Here is a 15,585-nt window from a genome sequence, read left to right as displayed (position 1 = left end):
GCTGGAGGAGACTCTTGAGAGTCCCATGGACAGGAGGAAGATCAAACCTATCCATTCTTAAGGAAATCAGCCCTGAGTGCTCACTGGAAGGACAGATCCTGAAGCTGAGGCTCCAATACTTTGGCCACCTCATGAGAAGAGAAGACTCCCTGGAAAAGACCCTGATGTTGGGAAAGATGGAGGGCACAAGGAGAAGGGGACGACAGAGGATGAGATGGTTGGACAGTGTTCTTGAAGCTACCAGCATGAGTTTGACCAAACTGCGGGAGGCAGTGGAAGATAGGAGTGCCTGGCGTGCTTTGGTCCATGGGGTCATGAAGAGTCGGACACGACTAAATGACTAAACAACAACAACAACAATCTGTTGCTAATAAAAACTACATATGCCCATCACTAGATAGCCCTATTCAGGCATTCAGAATCCTGGTTAAATAAACCTATGTGTTAGGGAATGTGCACAAGCATGCTAGTTTCATCCTGAATGGAGTCTTCTATGTGCTGTAGAACCCTGGAAAATCAGGGTTCTACATCAAATATGACACCGTCACATGGCATTTGGTTAAAAGATGCCTGTTTTTCATGTTATGAGAGCTTGAGGGTGTAAAGACAGATGAACAGTTGGAATTTTGATAAGGAAAAGGTGGGGGGGGAGCACAACCTCATACCCCCCTCCCTTACAAGAGGATGGGAAAGGGAAAAAGGCAAGAACCAAACGGGAGAAGTCTCCCTCCCAAGAAGAGGATACTTTAGAAGTTGCAGATGTAAGAGGAGGCTTTTGGTCGTTTGATGGGTAAATGGCAGAGGTGGGTGATGTATATTTCCATTCTTGTAGCATAAGATATAGTTACTATGCCACAACTAAATTTTAATGATCCATCTTTTTCTGCATTTCTCACCATTCTGACTGGGGATAATATTTAAGCGAAAGATAAAGTGATGTGAGAGCAAAAACACACTGGCTTAGATCCAAAGATTTTACTCTGTGAACAGGAGTTTCCATTCACAGAAGGCGAGTTATGCTCATAGAAGGACCCCTTCCGTGTGTAGACCTCTTATTCAATTAACAGGCACTCTTCCCATTCACAGACCCAAAGCTTAGGATCCAAGCCATTATCTGCAATGTGAATTTATTAACAGTTTTACAGCAGTTACGTATTATCTGCTGTATGTTATTTACTGGGCAAGCCAGTACAACACATTGTGCAATGTTATATGATACCAGCGATTCTCAGATGACCTTGGTGGCACAGGGGATTGGAGGATCCCGTGTGTGTGTGCGCGCTTGCACTCAGGCTAGGTAAATTGCATTATTGTTGTCATAATCTGACCCTCTGAAAAAACTGTTGCTCAAACGCAGTGATCTTGCATTATTGAGGATATGAAGTGGAACCATCTGTTACTAACCCAACCACAATTTTTTGCAGACTACATCTATTCTGTTCTATTACAACAAAATGCTGCTGTTTGTGTTCTTCTTTTTTTAATCAGGCACATAAAGTTTATGTAAAACAGATGCCCACAAAATGAAACTAGTTAACTCTTGTGCTAGAGGGGCATACCATGAAGGGTTTTCTGGAAGCTGGTTTGGCAATTAAATAGTTTATTATACTTATTAGATCACATCACACATTAGTAGAGTTAGTAATACATGCTGGGATTGGCAGGACAGCAGCTTTTCTCAGTTTATGAATGGATAAAACCACATTGGAAACTGTCCCCTGGAACCGAGTTTGATTGTCACAGCTTGGCATTACAGCACAACTTCTGTCCAAAATGGCATCCATCTGGCACCACAAATGAATATGAGGGAGGATGATTTGCATCCTTCAAACCAATCTCAGAAACATTGCTTGACTGCCAATTTTTATACAGTCTATTGCAGAATGAAAGCACTTTAGAATGAATGTCTATTTGAAATAGCAGATTCAAACAATCCAGACCAGACTATATCAGCGCTGAGGCAGAATTCATGCGCTGGTGCGACACTGAGGGTGTTTCCACTCTCTATATAATTCAGTGCAGGTGAAGGTTGTGTGTGAATGGTGGAAGCATAGGGATGAGACTCTGTGGGAAAGACCAAACTAATCAAAGTGAGTGCTCATGTTAGTGTTCCAATCCCTAAATGACCGAAAAAATCCCCAAATCTCTGAAAGAAAGGTTCCATCCCTGGTCTTTGACACTTGAGATATGTATTTTTAGGAGCCACCCTATTCTGTGATTTTAAGTTGTTTCCAGTGTTGTATTTTAAATTGCGCTGGCTAGGGTTGATGGGAGTTGTAGTCCAACGTATCTATATTGTACCATCATGGCAAAGGCTTAGACTAGGAATCTCTGCCCGCTCTTTTGAACTCGCTAGCCAAAGCAGCAGGTCCTTGAGTATATTGACACAAATTGGCTGGTGATAAACTTAGGTTCTTCACCGAGCATGGTATTTTACATTTAGCAAGCCGATTTCTTTTTGATGTGCCCTTCAGTTCCATTTATACTGCCATAGATTGTCTGCAAATTAGCAAGCCATTGTGCGCCCTGATCCCGCATGCTTGATCAGGACATATAATGTATTGCTGGACATCCAGTCAATAGGCAATGAAGGGGAAAGCTTAATTCAGCCTCAAAATCAATCTCAGAATCTTGTGCAGAAGCCAGCTCGCCTGTGCTTTATTCTGATAAATTAACTCTGCAACCAGCAACCTGCCCTGTCAAAGCAGGGGGAAAGCAAAAGTTCCCCATTGAGTTCCCCATTGTGCTAGTGCAGGCATATTACAGAAAGATGACACACAAAGCAGGAAAGAATTACAGCTGCTGTGATTTCTAGCTCACTTTCTCATGCAAAGGGACAAGGCAGTCATCAGGCTGTATAAATATATAATACACAGCACTATATTGTTATGAGTTGGGGGGAGGGGGAGTAGGCTGTGTGCCGAGACCCTTCTAATTCCTGGGTCCAGCAAATGTTAAAATCTAAAATCCAGTTTCCTGGAACAGCCAGGCTAGCTTCTTGGTCCTCTAAATGATTTATTAAGGTAACAAAGAAAGTGGCTCTGTGCCAGATATCAAATAGAGGGGGCCCCACTGTCCCTCAACTCGCTGGTAGTTAAAAAGATAAATGCCAGAGTTGAGAGATGAGTTATGTGAGTTAGAGGTAGAAGCAAGGAAGGCTGGGAAGGCAGAGAGAAACAAGGCTATGAGAGAAACAAGACCCTCTTGGGAGTATTAATGCTGTGGAACCCCCCCCCCCCAATTGTAGACTCAGGTTGTATATATGTGTAAATAATTTGTATATCATAAGGACACCCCAGTCTCTGCTGTGCTTCGTTCTGAAGGAAACACAAACCCTGGGTAAACGCCTGGAACCCTGTTGGGTTGAAATAAGCGACAGACGAATGGCAAGGTGTCATACGGGAGGCATCTCCCGAGCATGTCTCGGAGAGTCCCTTTTATTGAATATTACAGCATTTCCACATATGTGCTTGTTGCTGATTGGTTAACATGAATACAATGCAAGGGTTGAATATAGGTATTAATCATCAATAGATTAAAGGGTGGGAAAGGGAACACAGAATTGGACAGGCGTGAAATCTCCTTATTAAACTATTAACTAGTGATTGATAATAAACAATTACTTAATGATTGATATTGCATGACTTGAAAGAACATAACCATCGCGTTCCGTAGATGTGGTCAACAATGCATTAAGAACAGGTCAAGGTACACTGTTTCATGAACTCAATGGGAACTGATCAGAACATTCCCAGACCCATGCGCAGAGGCAGAAACTTCCCAGTACTGCTTGGAAATTGGGTTGGCGTTCAACAGTATCTTTAACTTTTCTAGGTGGTGCCTCAAATTCATCTTGCAGGTATATAAATTATACTTACTTTAAACCAGGCTCCCAGCAAGTTTTAGCAGCTAATTGATGTCAGCTGCAGAACTGGCCGTTTATCACTATGATGAAAGTAGATCAGCATCTCAGCACTGGGCTGGTCCCTATGGAATGGAAGCTACAGAGCAAGGAAAGACCGGGCCATGCCTTTTATTGGACTAACTAGTCTTTAAAATACTGGGAGTTAACTTCTGGAAAGGCACTGCCCCGCCCCCATGTATTTCTTCAGTGCAAGTATTTAATTTTTTTAAAACTGTGACAACATAAAATATCCAATTTATCCATGCTTTTGGAGAACCCATAGAGACTGTTGGTCTTAATAACAAAGAGACAGGAAGAAGAATTGGATTCATATTTGCTCTTCTGTTCTTGGAAGGCACTCAGATCCAATGGAGGTTCCTGCTAGAGGAAGAAAGGGGGAGAGATGATGTTCACTGCTTCCCCCTTCGGCTTCTAATTCCACCTCCCATCTTGTTCCAGAGGATCCGCTGACTTGCTACAGGAGGTTTTTAGGGACACAGAGGGAATTGGCAAAAAACAAAACAAAAACCTACCTCCCCTTTCCCCCTGAACAGCACCCCATGAGCAGAGTTCCATCTGCTGGTTATCTGGATCTAACCCAGTGGCTGGCTCTGTACTCGACATTGCAACCCTATGCATGTTTACAATAAGTATAGAATCATAGAACTGTAGAATTAAGGGACCATGAGAGTCATGTAGTCTAACCCCCTACAATGCAGGGATCTTTTGCCCAATGCGGGGCTCAAACCCATGTGACTTTGGGATTAAGCGGCTCATGTTCTACCAACTGAGTTATCTTCCTAGGTGTCTGACTTGTGTTCATTGCAGTTTACTTCCAACCCTAGAAGCTATAGTTCTTATTTCTATGCGCCATGCTTGCAAGTAAGTGCTCTGTGAGCCTGGCATGTGGAATGATGTCTTATAGTGCAAGCCCATTTTATTTTCCTATAGGAACTGGGCTGATTTGCGTGTTTACTGAGTCGCGTTGGTAGAAATAGTGTCATCTTGGTAAAGCTAGGTGTGTCCAAGTGCAGCCAGTGTCCAAACAGAAGACAGCTCTGCAAGCTCATTTCAACATAGCAGAAAAAGGAAGAACAGTTTACATGAGAGTCCTGGGCAATCTTCCACCACCAACACTGATATCCATTTCTAGCATCCACAGGGTTTCACCGCCTTTGTAAGTGAGACATCAGGCAAGGTAGAACAAACAGCAATTATATTAGTTAATGTGCAGCTTAAATTTGGAAAACACAACAAGAAGGGGATATGTGCAGGCAAAATTCAATGGAGTTTGTAGCGTTATAAAGATGATCTAGTATTCTAAACTGTTGACATTTTATTGTATGCATCTGAGTCTTCTCAGCATGGTCAATAGGCATTAAGTCATGCCTACTGACTTCATTCAATTAACAAAATGGGGAATTTAATCCATAGAACCTTATGGTATTATATAGCATTACATATTTCAAAGCATAAACCTGAATGGCATGTGATTTGAATGCTATTATAAAAATCAAAGGGTGATACCTAATGACTGAGACGGATATCACCCTAGTTGGTCAGAAACTCAACTCATTCACTATCAAGATTTGATGAATACTTGTATTACAGTGGATTTTATGTTAAATGAACGATGAGCTAGAAAAGGCTTATGTGATGCAATCTGTCAAAAAGCCCACTAGATGGCAATATTATTTACCTTTAGCCAAACAGAGAAACATACCAAGTTTGTTGGATACTGCAAAGTGTTCCCCAGCTTTCAAAGGAAAGGAGAACAGAACAGACCCTGCTAGGGCTGAGCTGAAGTTTGGAATGGTTTTTGCTAACATTTTCAGCCATATCAAAACATGTGGGGTTTATTTGGAGGCTGCATTAAGAATGGGTGAACGTGTTCTGGCTCTTCCTCTCAGTGACATCAGCATATAAGCCAAGTCCAACTGACTGCATCGAGCTGTGATGTCATCCTGTGCACTATGTGTTCCCTGACTGACTGTGATCACAACCAATCCAAGAGCCAATGAAATCTAGTTGGCTACAGATAGTTCTGATGTCAGCCTGACTATTAAATGATACCTGACCTAACGGTAGTGCTGATGTGATTGAGGAAGATGATGCAGCAATAAAAAAGGGGGGGTGGGAGTGGAAGCAATGTGACGGCAAAGAAACCAAACTACAGCAGCGTCCATGCCTGAAAAAAGGCAACATTTTTCACAACAGAGGGGTATTCCTTTCAACCCCAAGATTCAAAGTAGAACATTCAGAGGAGCCCTAGATCCTACTAGGAAACGATTTATAATCTGTGACATTCTGCCTTACAGTCTGTAAACAATCCAGAAACAGAAGCCACACACCTTTTTATGTACGTGAACTGTGTGCACGAAAGGACAAAGATATTCTGTATGTTTTGTATGTATTCTTTATTGAAGCACTTGCATGAAATCCAAATCCAAAGGAAATTCATCCTGAGAAGACTGCGTGTATAAAACTGTGATTCACAATGAACAATCTTTGCTAAATCATATTTGCCGCTGCCACAGCTGGCTGCCAGTTTATATTAACTGCGTCAACCCAGTTTGCGTTTTCTATTAACAACAATGATTACCTACTTCCAGTATTTACCCAGCAGAATTACACATAAGCTCAGTGGCTCCACTGCCTTCACACGGGTATGTTGTGAGGATGCAAAATGACCTTTCAGCCAACTTTTACTTCATTACTCCCATTTTTGTAAACTACAGTATCACGAACTGCAATGAAAGGTCACTTCAGTTGTTTATCTGTTGTCTTCAACTATTATGGTTCTTCTAGGGTAGACCTCAATATCCACAAATATATAACGATACTCGTATTTTCCACTTTCTGGATTCTGCAAAGAGAGGGGGTGGGAATTAATTTCTTTGTACACACTAACCTAAGCATTAAGATTATGGTTGATGTAGGTCACCGAGGCTGTCATACCTCTTTCACTTCCAGATGAACTGTTCCCTGCTTTCCTTTTTCTGAGCCCTCAATGTAAAACTTTAGGCGCATGTATTTCAGTCCATCTTTTACATACTCAATGTGGCTAAGAAAAAAAAGAGAGGAAAGGTTTCGCAAGCCCTGAATGTTAATGCCAGAAAAATTAATAGTTATGCACTATAATTCTAAGAAACAAAAACTTTACATGGACAATCTTGTCTTAGTTCCAGAATTCAATTAAACTTGTCTGGTTACGGTTACACTTGGACCACCCTGTCTGAAAGCTTCCTAACCCACAAACAAGTGAATTGGGTCTAAAACTCAATTTACATCTGATCCTGAGCGTGTTTGCTCAGAAGGAAGTCCAAGGATGCACACACAGGATAGTGGCCATAAATACGGAACCAAACAACATCATGAGTCATTTCCATTAATTTCAATGGGTCTACTCTGAGTATGTCTAATGCTAGACACAACCCAATGAGATTAATCCTAGGCGTGAAGCAACTTTGAGAACATACTAACAAGGGGCAGCCAACATGATACACTCCAGATGCCACTGGACTACAACTCCCATCATCCCTGACCAATGGCCATTCTAGCTAGGGCTAGTAGTAGTTGGGAGTCCAGCAACATCTGGAGGGCACCATGTCAGCTATTCCTATGTTAAACCATGGTTTAGCATAATGTACATGGATAATAATGAGCTGTAGTGACCTTAGGCTTGCATGCTACCCCCTATCCTCCCACAGAGCCAAGAGGAGTAATTAGGAAGCACTTGATTTTGCTTTTGGTTAATCCTGGTTTGTTATGTTACCTGAAGGGGCAAATCCTGGCTAACACCCACTATGGTTAATTTTAAACAAGCTAACTTCATTTTTAAAAAAATAATATTTACTGATTTTCCAACCATTTAAACACAATAAAACAGAAAAAACAAAAAAGGAAAAGAAAAAGCAAAGAAAAGAAAAAACATAAGATTAACAAAATAAGACGCAAACCATTTAAAACACAAAACAATTTCAATATCTTAACTTTCATTCCCTTATTTCCACGACCTCCTCACACCTCCCTTTTTGTATTCCACTTCTATTAATTGTTTCAGCAATTCCTTTCCATCTTCCTCTGTTTTCTATCCTATAATTATCTTAACATATTCTAATCTTATTTTTCCCTTTAATACTCTATTAGTCTATTTATACTTAATTCCTTATAGCATTTCTACTAAAGCCATATAACTTCATTCCAACATTTTTCTAACGTTCATTATTTTTACAATATTTCTATAAATAGTCTTAAACTTTTTCCAGTCTTCTTCCACTGTCTCTTCTCCCTGGTCTCGGATTTCTGCCAGTCGTTTCTGCCAATTCCATATAGTTCATCAACTTCATCTGTCATTCTTCCCGGATAGATAAATCTTGTGTCTTCCAGTACTTCACAATGAGTATTCTTGCTGCTATTGTTACATACGTGAAAAGAGTTCTATCCTTCTTTAACACCAATTGGCCGACCATGCCCAGGAGAAAGACCTCTGGTTTCTTCAAAAAGGTATATTTATATACCTTTTTCATTTCATTATGAATCATCTCCCAAAGTGTCTTAATCCTTGGGCATGTCCACCAAAGGTGAACTCTAATCCTCAAATTCGTCTGTTTTTCTTTAAGTTCAGTCATAGCAAGCGTCAACTTATATTCATCAAGTTGCTTCTGTAGGGCTGGGGCTCTCTTGCTCTTTCTCTCCAGTTGTGTTTCTTTACATTCAGCAACAACAGCTTTTTCCCTGGCCTCCTCCACAGTTTGCCGTATCGAAATAGGTTCCTGTGTCAATTTCTGGGTAGTTTCTGTATTAGTATTATTTATACTTTCTATATTTAAGTTAATTTTAATGATTGAAACATCCACTTTCGCATTTATCGTGTCCATTTTCCTGTGAAGCTGATCCAATGAATCATTTATCTTAAATAATGCAGCCACTAGAGCCTCTTCTGTCAACATTTCTCTTGGTTTTACATATACTGGTACAAAGGCAACAAAAAAAAGCAGGGGGGCCTGATGGTGTAAACAAGCTAACTTCAAACCATGTGTTGTGAAGCTGGGTAGTTGAAGCTAGCCATCATTTCATAACTAACCATTACCTCCAATTCCAGATCCAGACATCGCAAACAACTGTGGTTAACTGAAAAAAGGAGCTAAAGTCCTTCTTTTCAGCCAGGCAAGAGGAGGAAAAGGAGAAGTATGAGCCTGAGGTTCATGCGGATCATGCGAAACCATGTGAATGAAGCCACTGTGTTGGATGAGCATAGTCTGCTCCCATGACCAGCTGGTACCCGAATGAAGTTCTTCTGCCTGGTGGAGGAATCATGTCCCACCTCAAGAGTAACAATCGTGGATATAGTATTCTGAGTGTTGCTGTGGCACATCTGTGTCAAATTCATGTACAATAAGTACACAAAGCTCCACGCGGGAGTAAGATGGACCAGTGTCCCTTCAGCATCCTTGTTATTCAGCATAAATGTATGCTGGCAATCGATGTGACTAAGAAGGTTTCTTGGCTATCAGGTGCATTTGCAAGGGTTATTGTAGGCCTCAAATTCAAGCTGCTAGCCTAGGCCCCAAGGTAGTTTCCCTTTTACCTTCTTGGCAAGACAAGTGAATATGACATGTGTCAAGTGAGATGAACAGAGTAAGTAACAAATCCACAGAGAATGTTAGCAGAAAGAGAGCCAGTGCTTCTGTAAGCGATGCGTTCACAGGTACCTGACCAGTTGTCTTCTCCCGCGGCGCGTTGCTTCACCGTAACCTTTTATGGGTTCACCAAAAACACCTATTACCTAATCAGTAAGGACAGGATAGGGTGCTTAGTAGTTCGTCTCCTATCAAACACTAGGTGCACAGTTCCCTCAGTTTAATCAGCAATACTATACGACCTTCTTCAACACATTACCTAGAGAGGTGGTGATCTCTCTCCCTCTCTCTGGAAATCTTCAAGCAGAAGCTGCACAGCTGTCTGCTGGGAATGGTCTAGTGCCAGATTTCCTGGGCTCAGCTAGGAGTTGATGGCCTACAAGACCCCACCCAACTCTTATGATACACTGAAAGCTCACCCACTATCACTGATCTTTCCCTGAAGCATGCAGCAGCAGGAAATGTTAGAAATGTTCTAGGATGCCTTTCCAGGGCAGCGGTGCATGGGCTAGTCAGTACCCAATGCAAAGTGAGTGACCGTCCCTCAAAAGATGCCTCAGAATTCTCTGTAATGTGCTAGGGCTCTGTGGTAAGGAGAACATTCAAGACTTGAAAACAAACCTCAGGGTGAGCTCTGCATTTCTCCAGGGCATCTCCATAGATTTTACTGGGGCTGGAGGAAGAGAACAGCTCCTTAAAGATCACATAGAATAAACCACCTGAAATGGAAGAGGAAAAATAAAATGCAGGTGAACTAAGAACCTTTCTGCTGAAGTGGTCAACAATTAAAACAGTGAGGAATATGTTTTCCCCTGTCTCAACAACCTGTGACACCGATGCCGATCACCACCACTATTAAGTAGGTGAAATCTCGCCCAGCTTCTTTCACTGAAAGAGAAAACAAGACCAAAAAAATAAAAATTACGAAACGGTAGTTATACATTATCAGTCTCCTATAGCTCTGTTGGTTAGAGCAAGGTTTCTCAACCTTTTTCCGACCGTGCCCCCCTTCCAACCTTGTTTCCTTCCTGTGTCCCCCTCATGGTTGTAGCCAAGGGGGGGGGCAGCTGCCCCTAGTAAGTAAAAACCAATACAAATCAATACAAATCTGAGGTTCTGCCCCCTAACAAAAATCTTGGCTACGCCATGTCCCCCCCCCCCCCCCACTGATAGAAAGATAGCTATATAATTTTTTTTTTGTAAATAGAAAATGTTTATTTAATTTTTTTAATAATTTACACAAAATACAATGACATAAAATGATAGGAACATAATGAAATATTGTTGAAGCAGAAAAACATAGAATCATAGAGCTGGAAGGGACTCCAGGGGACTAGATGATCCTCAGGGTCCCTTCCAACTCTACAATTCTACAACCACAAACTACGTTGTTGTCTTACGCACATATATCCAATAGCTCCTAAATGCTTCCTCTAAAATTGAGAAAGATAAAAGACTGAGTCAAAACAGCTTTTGCTTTCAGAATAATGGAATATTAAAAGGATTTTACATCTCTTCTAACCCCTAAAGTCCTCATCCCCGCTCTTTCCATGGGAAATTTAGTGATTGTTTGCTGTCAAGGAACAGCCAGGGTGTTTAACCTGTGCCCCCCCCCCATATGTTGTTCGACTCCAACTTCCCTCAGCATCAGCCTGCATAGCCAATGGTAAGAGATGATGGAAATTGTAGCCCCACAACATCTTGGAGGGCCACAGGTTAGCTGAACAGGTTTTGCTTTCACAAGGTCTATTTAGGCTAGATTTTACAAGACTTTCAGTGGCTTTTTAGTATTAATTGAGAGTTATTATTTATGCAACACGTATTTAATTTATTATAATTATTATTTAAACAGTTTTTAACAATGGACAAGTGATGTATACATATTTTAATAAAATAAGCAACAAATTATTTCATTTCTCATTCTCAAGAAGTACTCTCACAGCTCAGCAGAGAGCCCCAGTGCAGAACTTGAGAATTACTAGAGTGGATACAGTGATTACGGCATTTGTTTTTGATCCAATTTGAGTTGCCTTCATGCTCAGGGGCACTGGGGGCAACTTGTTCTCTCACCATCGATTCTCTGCTGGTTTCAAACACCAATGATCCATTCCTTTTTGTTATTAGTAACAACCATGTTTATGACTGTCGTACTCATGCTGTAAAATCATTAAAAATACTTCAGCCATACTTTAGTCAATATTGGACCAAATCCTTTTGGACTAGTCAAGGGCCCAATTCTAGCCTGTCTCCAGCTTCAATTGTCTCCCACCACTCAACCTTTCACATGCTAAGCTAAAGTTGAATAAAGATTGTGGAGAAATCTTCCAAAACAGTTTAAAAAAAAAATGCTATAGCCAATTGCATATATAGCAGCCAATTTTATGCCTTCGTTCATTAAATCCAGCCAGGCTTTTAATTTTTATGAAATGCCTTACAAAATAGATTATTGTTCTTATGGTTGAATGGGAAACCCATAAAAATGTAAAAATGATCAATGAAGTGCTTTATGCATAACATTAAAAACTCCAAACATATAAATAATGCAGTGAGCACAATGTATTTAAATGGTAGAACAAATACACTGATATTTACAGGAAGGTTCTGTGAAGAGTTAGGCATGGAGTCCTTTGAAATCAAGGGCTTTGCACAGGAAACTCTGCATAAGATTGCTGCCTGACGAACTCATGAGGCCCAAGCCATAGTCCTGTCACACATTCTAGGTAAAGGTAAAGGGACCCCTGACCATTAGGTCCAGTCATGGCCGACTCTGGGGTTGCGGCGCTCATCTCGCTTTATTGGCCAAGGGAGCTGGTGTACAGCTTCCAGGTCATGTGGCCAGCATGACTAAGCTGCTTCTGGCGAACCAGAGCAGCACACGGAAACGCCGTTTACCTTCCCGCCGGAGCAGTACCTATTTATCTACTTGCACTTTGATGTGCTTTCGAACTGCTAGGTTGGCAGGAGCTGGGACTGAGCAATGGGAGCTCACCCCGTGGCGGGTATTTGAACTGCCGACCTTCTGATCGGCAAGTCCTAGGCTCTGTGGTTTAACCCACAGCCTCACCTGCATCCCTGGGTCACACATTCTAATTAGGTGCTAATTGAACATCCAGCATACAAGAGTCTACAGTGGTGCCCCGCAAGACGAATGCCTCGCAAGACGGAAAACCTGCTAGACGAAAGGGTTTTCCGTTTTTGAGTTGCTTCGCAGGACGAATTTCCCTATGGGCTTGCTTCACAAGACGAAAATGTCTTGCGAGTCTAGAGATTTTTTTTCCGCTTCCCCCCCCCTTTATCTAATCTGCTAAGCCTTTAATAGCCTTTAATAGCCTTTTAGCAGCTAATCCGCTAAGCCTTTAAGCCTTTAATAGCCGCTAAACCGCTAATAGCGCTAATCCGTTAAGCCGCTAATAGGGTTGCTTCGCAAGACGAAAAAACCGCTAGACGAAGACTCTCGCGGAACGGATTAATTTCGTCTTGCGAGGCACCACTGTATTTGTAGGGATGAGTGTGCTAGCACTGCTGCCCCTATTGCCATTCCATGGAGTGACACTATGAACTGGGGAACCTCCTGCAGTCATGGAGGCTCCCAGTGAAGGATCCTGGGGTCTCAAATTTCAGCAGTTCCCTGTGTGATGCCAAAATTTTGCACCCCCTGCCTCTTGTGCTCTATTCTAAATCACAGTTGCGGCACTGAGTCTCCGCACCCACTGCAACGGAACCAGTTGCGCTCCCCTAAATCCGTCCCTGAGGCTCGCCACTCATTTTAGAACTCCCTTCCCATATTAACACCTTCCCATATTAACAAATAATCAGAATGCCTGAAAAGCATTATCTGTGCACTAGTTCTGAACGCTGTTGGTGGCATTCAAACCACAATGACTTGCAACTGCTTGAATGTCTAGGTGTTTTCACAGAATAACTTAATTTTTGAAAAGAGAAATAGCTGCAACGACACTAAACCCAGCATGTAAATAAATTATCACTCCCTGGCTTGCCAGTGGCAAAAAATTATCAGCTATGGTGCAGCAGGTTAGGAAGCTTTGTATGCCCGAGAAGGACTGTTCATCCATATGGCACGAATAACTGACATAGGATCTTGTACATTAATGAGTTATAAGTTCTGATGAAGATTCCATAATTCCGGGGTTCTTGAAAAGAGTTCTGGGCTAGGTGGGCCTTGCTATGGTCCACCAAAGCACTTCTTATGTTAAGAAGCACAAGCACATATTCAAGATCACTTGATTTGTTGTGTGCTAATTGTCAAGAGATCTTGGGAACACACTCTAGCTTTGTAAATGTAAAAAAAAAAAACTTGTGGATCACAGGGATTCCAGAAAAAAACATATGTAGACCACATAATACTGCAATCAGCCCACCATGGTCTTAGAGCATGCACAGACACCCTCTCACTAGGAAGCAATCACAGCCAGCTTGGTGAAAGGACTCCTGAAGCAGAAAATCCCACTTCCACACAAATCTGAGTGCTGGGCAACCTCTATTATAAATCAAATACATTGCACCACACTCAGGGTTGGCCCAAGATACTTTGCTCCCTGAGGCAGAACAGCAAATGGTGCCCCCTGTTCCAAACCAAGGTGCATGATATCCAAGGCTAATCAAGTTATTGGGTCATATGAGACAGAATGCTTACAAGCATCTCTCCCTTAAATGTAAAAATACAATAATAAGAAAATAACACTTTGCTGCCCTTCCATGATAGCCAAAATCAGTTGCCCAAGGCAGTCTCACTCTGCCTATCCCATTCATCAACGGGCCTCCAGTCAAACAACTGTCGAACATTGTCTCAGAAACAAATCCCCAAATAATCTGAGATCCCAGTAGAACATGAGACTCTTGATCTCAGGGTTGTGGGTTCAAGCCCCACATTGGGCAAAATATTCCTGCTTTGCAGGGAATTGTCTAGATGACCCTTGTGGTCCCTTCCAACTCTACAATTCTATGAGCAGTACAATCCTAGCTAGGTCTACTCAGATGTAAGTCCTGCTGAATTTAATGGCGGCTGACTCCCAGGTAAGTAGGGTTAGGACAGCAGTGCAAGTTATGTAGAATATTTCAGATTATGGACTGAAAAAACACCACTAGGCTCAACAGAAACACGTCTATATATATGCAGATATGCCTAAAAAGTTGGAGAACTGCAGTAGTTTGGGAAACGAATTTTACTTGCCAAGAAATCTTGGCAGTTGCTGGAGCCTCCCGTTCCTTACCTTTCTGAGCAGCTGACAACGATGCTTCTTCTTTCTGGCCTCTTTGCACAGACACTTGCCTGCCGCTCTTTTCAGTTCTCCCAGCTCTCCGGGCCCCTTCGGGAGTCCAGATGTGTCGCTTTGCGCTCGCAAATGCTGCATCAGGGCGCGGGGCGGATCGCTCGGCTCTCGACCCTTGCCCGAGCCTGATGCACACGCAAGTCCTTAGAAGCGCCTTCCTATGCTGTGCAAGGAGCCCCCACTTCGCGCAGGACCCCAGGAGCTTGCCACTGCAGGGGATTCCTCGCATGAAAGAAAGCATAGCGAGGCGAAGCAAGGCTTCACTCTATAACCCCAAATACAAGGTCTATCATACACTAAATATGCTCCCGTCCTGTGTAAAGGATCGAATTCATCGTCCCGCAGTTTCCTCTTGATGCAAAATAGCCATACCGTTAGAAAGATACATCTTACTCAAATCTTTCCGCCGGGCTTTTACCTGTTGATGCACTTTTAACAAGCCCAAGGGGGACACGACCCCTTCACTCGCTGATGGCAGCTATTTGCCCCGCCATTGCGTTTGCAAAGCCCTCTGGGAACTGTAGTTTGCAGGGTAGCAGAGCTGCCCGACTACTCCGGTAAAGTACTACAACTACCACAATGCAAAGCGCCTCGCGCCTAGCCTCGCTGCTCAGAACTACATTGCGAGAAGCCTCCTCCTTCCCGAAAGCGTCTGTCTCTATATTGAGCGTACGTGCTCCGGGACCAGTCCACCCTTTATCGTTTGCATAATAAATAAAAGGTTAGGTTCGTGCTGCATGCATTGCTC

The 15,585-nt window shown here is 42.4% G+C and overlaps 1 protein-coding gene and 1 long non-coding RNA gene across 2 annotated transcripts; one reads left to right on the top strand and one right to left on the bottom strand.

Annotated features, from left to right (window-relative positions):
- Positions 1–3,392: 3,392 nt before the first annotated feature.
- On the bottom strand, positions 3,393–15,369 carry TIMM21 (translocase of inner mitochondrial membrane 21). Its single transcript, XM_081014060.1, has 6 exons — positions 14,778–15,369; positions 10,372–10,434; positions 10,168–10,265; positions 9,619–9,692; positions 6,863–6,968; positions 3,393–6,770 (listed from the first exon to the last, which is right to left on the bottom strand). The coding sequence occupies exons 1-6, from the start codon at positions 15,076–15,078 to the stop codon at positions 6,678–6,680; spliced, it is 735 nt and encodes a 244-aa protein (XP_080870186.1). The 5' UTR covers positions 15,079–15,369; the 3' UTR covers positions 3,393–6,677.
- On the top strand, positions 8,359–9,391 carry LOC308481579. Its single transcript, XR_013988760.1, has 2 exons — positions 8,359–8,410; positions 9,009–9,391. It is a non-coding gene; the product is annotated as an uncharacterized lncRNA (long non-coding RNA).
- Positions 15,370–15,585: the final 216 nt, after the last annotated feature.

The sequence above is a fragment of the Podarcis pityusensis genome (genome assembly GCF_964106645.2).
Source record: "Podarcis pityusensis genome assembly, chromosome: 7".
Classification (NCBI taxonomy): domain Eukaryota; kingdom Metazoa; phylum Chordata; class Lepidosauria; order Squamata; family Lacertidae; genus Podarcis; species Podarcis pityusensis.
Note: the sequence above shows the minus strand (reverse complement) of the source record. Positions and strands in the feature narration are given on the sequence as shown.

Bases quoted from the DNA above. Each gene is read 5' to 3' on its own strand.
- TIMM21 (XM_081014060.1), bottom strand. From the start codon at position 15,078: ATGCTTTCTTTCATGCGAGGAATCCCCTGCAGTGGCAAGCTCCTGGGG. The intron at 10,266-10,371 runs GTTGTTGAGACA...CTTCCATTTCAG, and splicing joins GATCGGCATCGGTGTCACAG to GTGGTTTATTCTATGTGATC. The intron at 6,771-6,862 runs GTATGACAGCCT...CTCTCTTTGCAG, and splicing joins TTCATCTGGAAGTGAAAGAG to AATCCAGAAAGTGGAAAATA.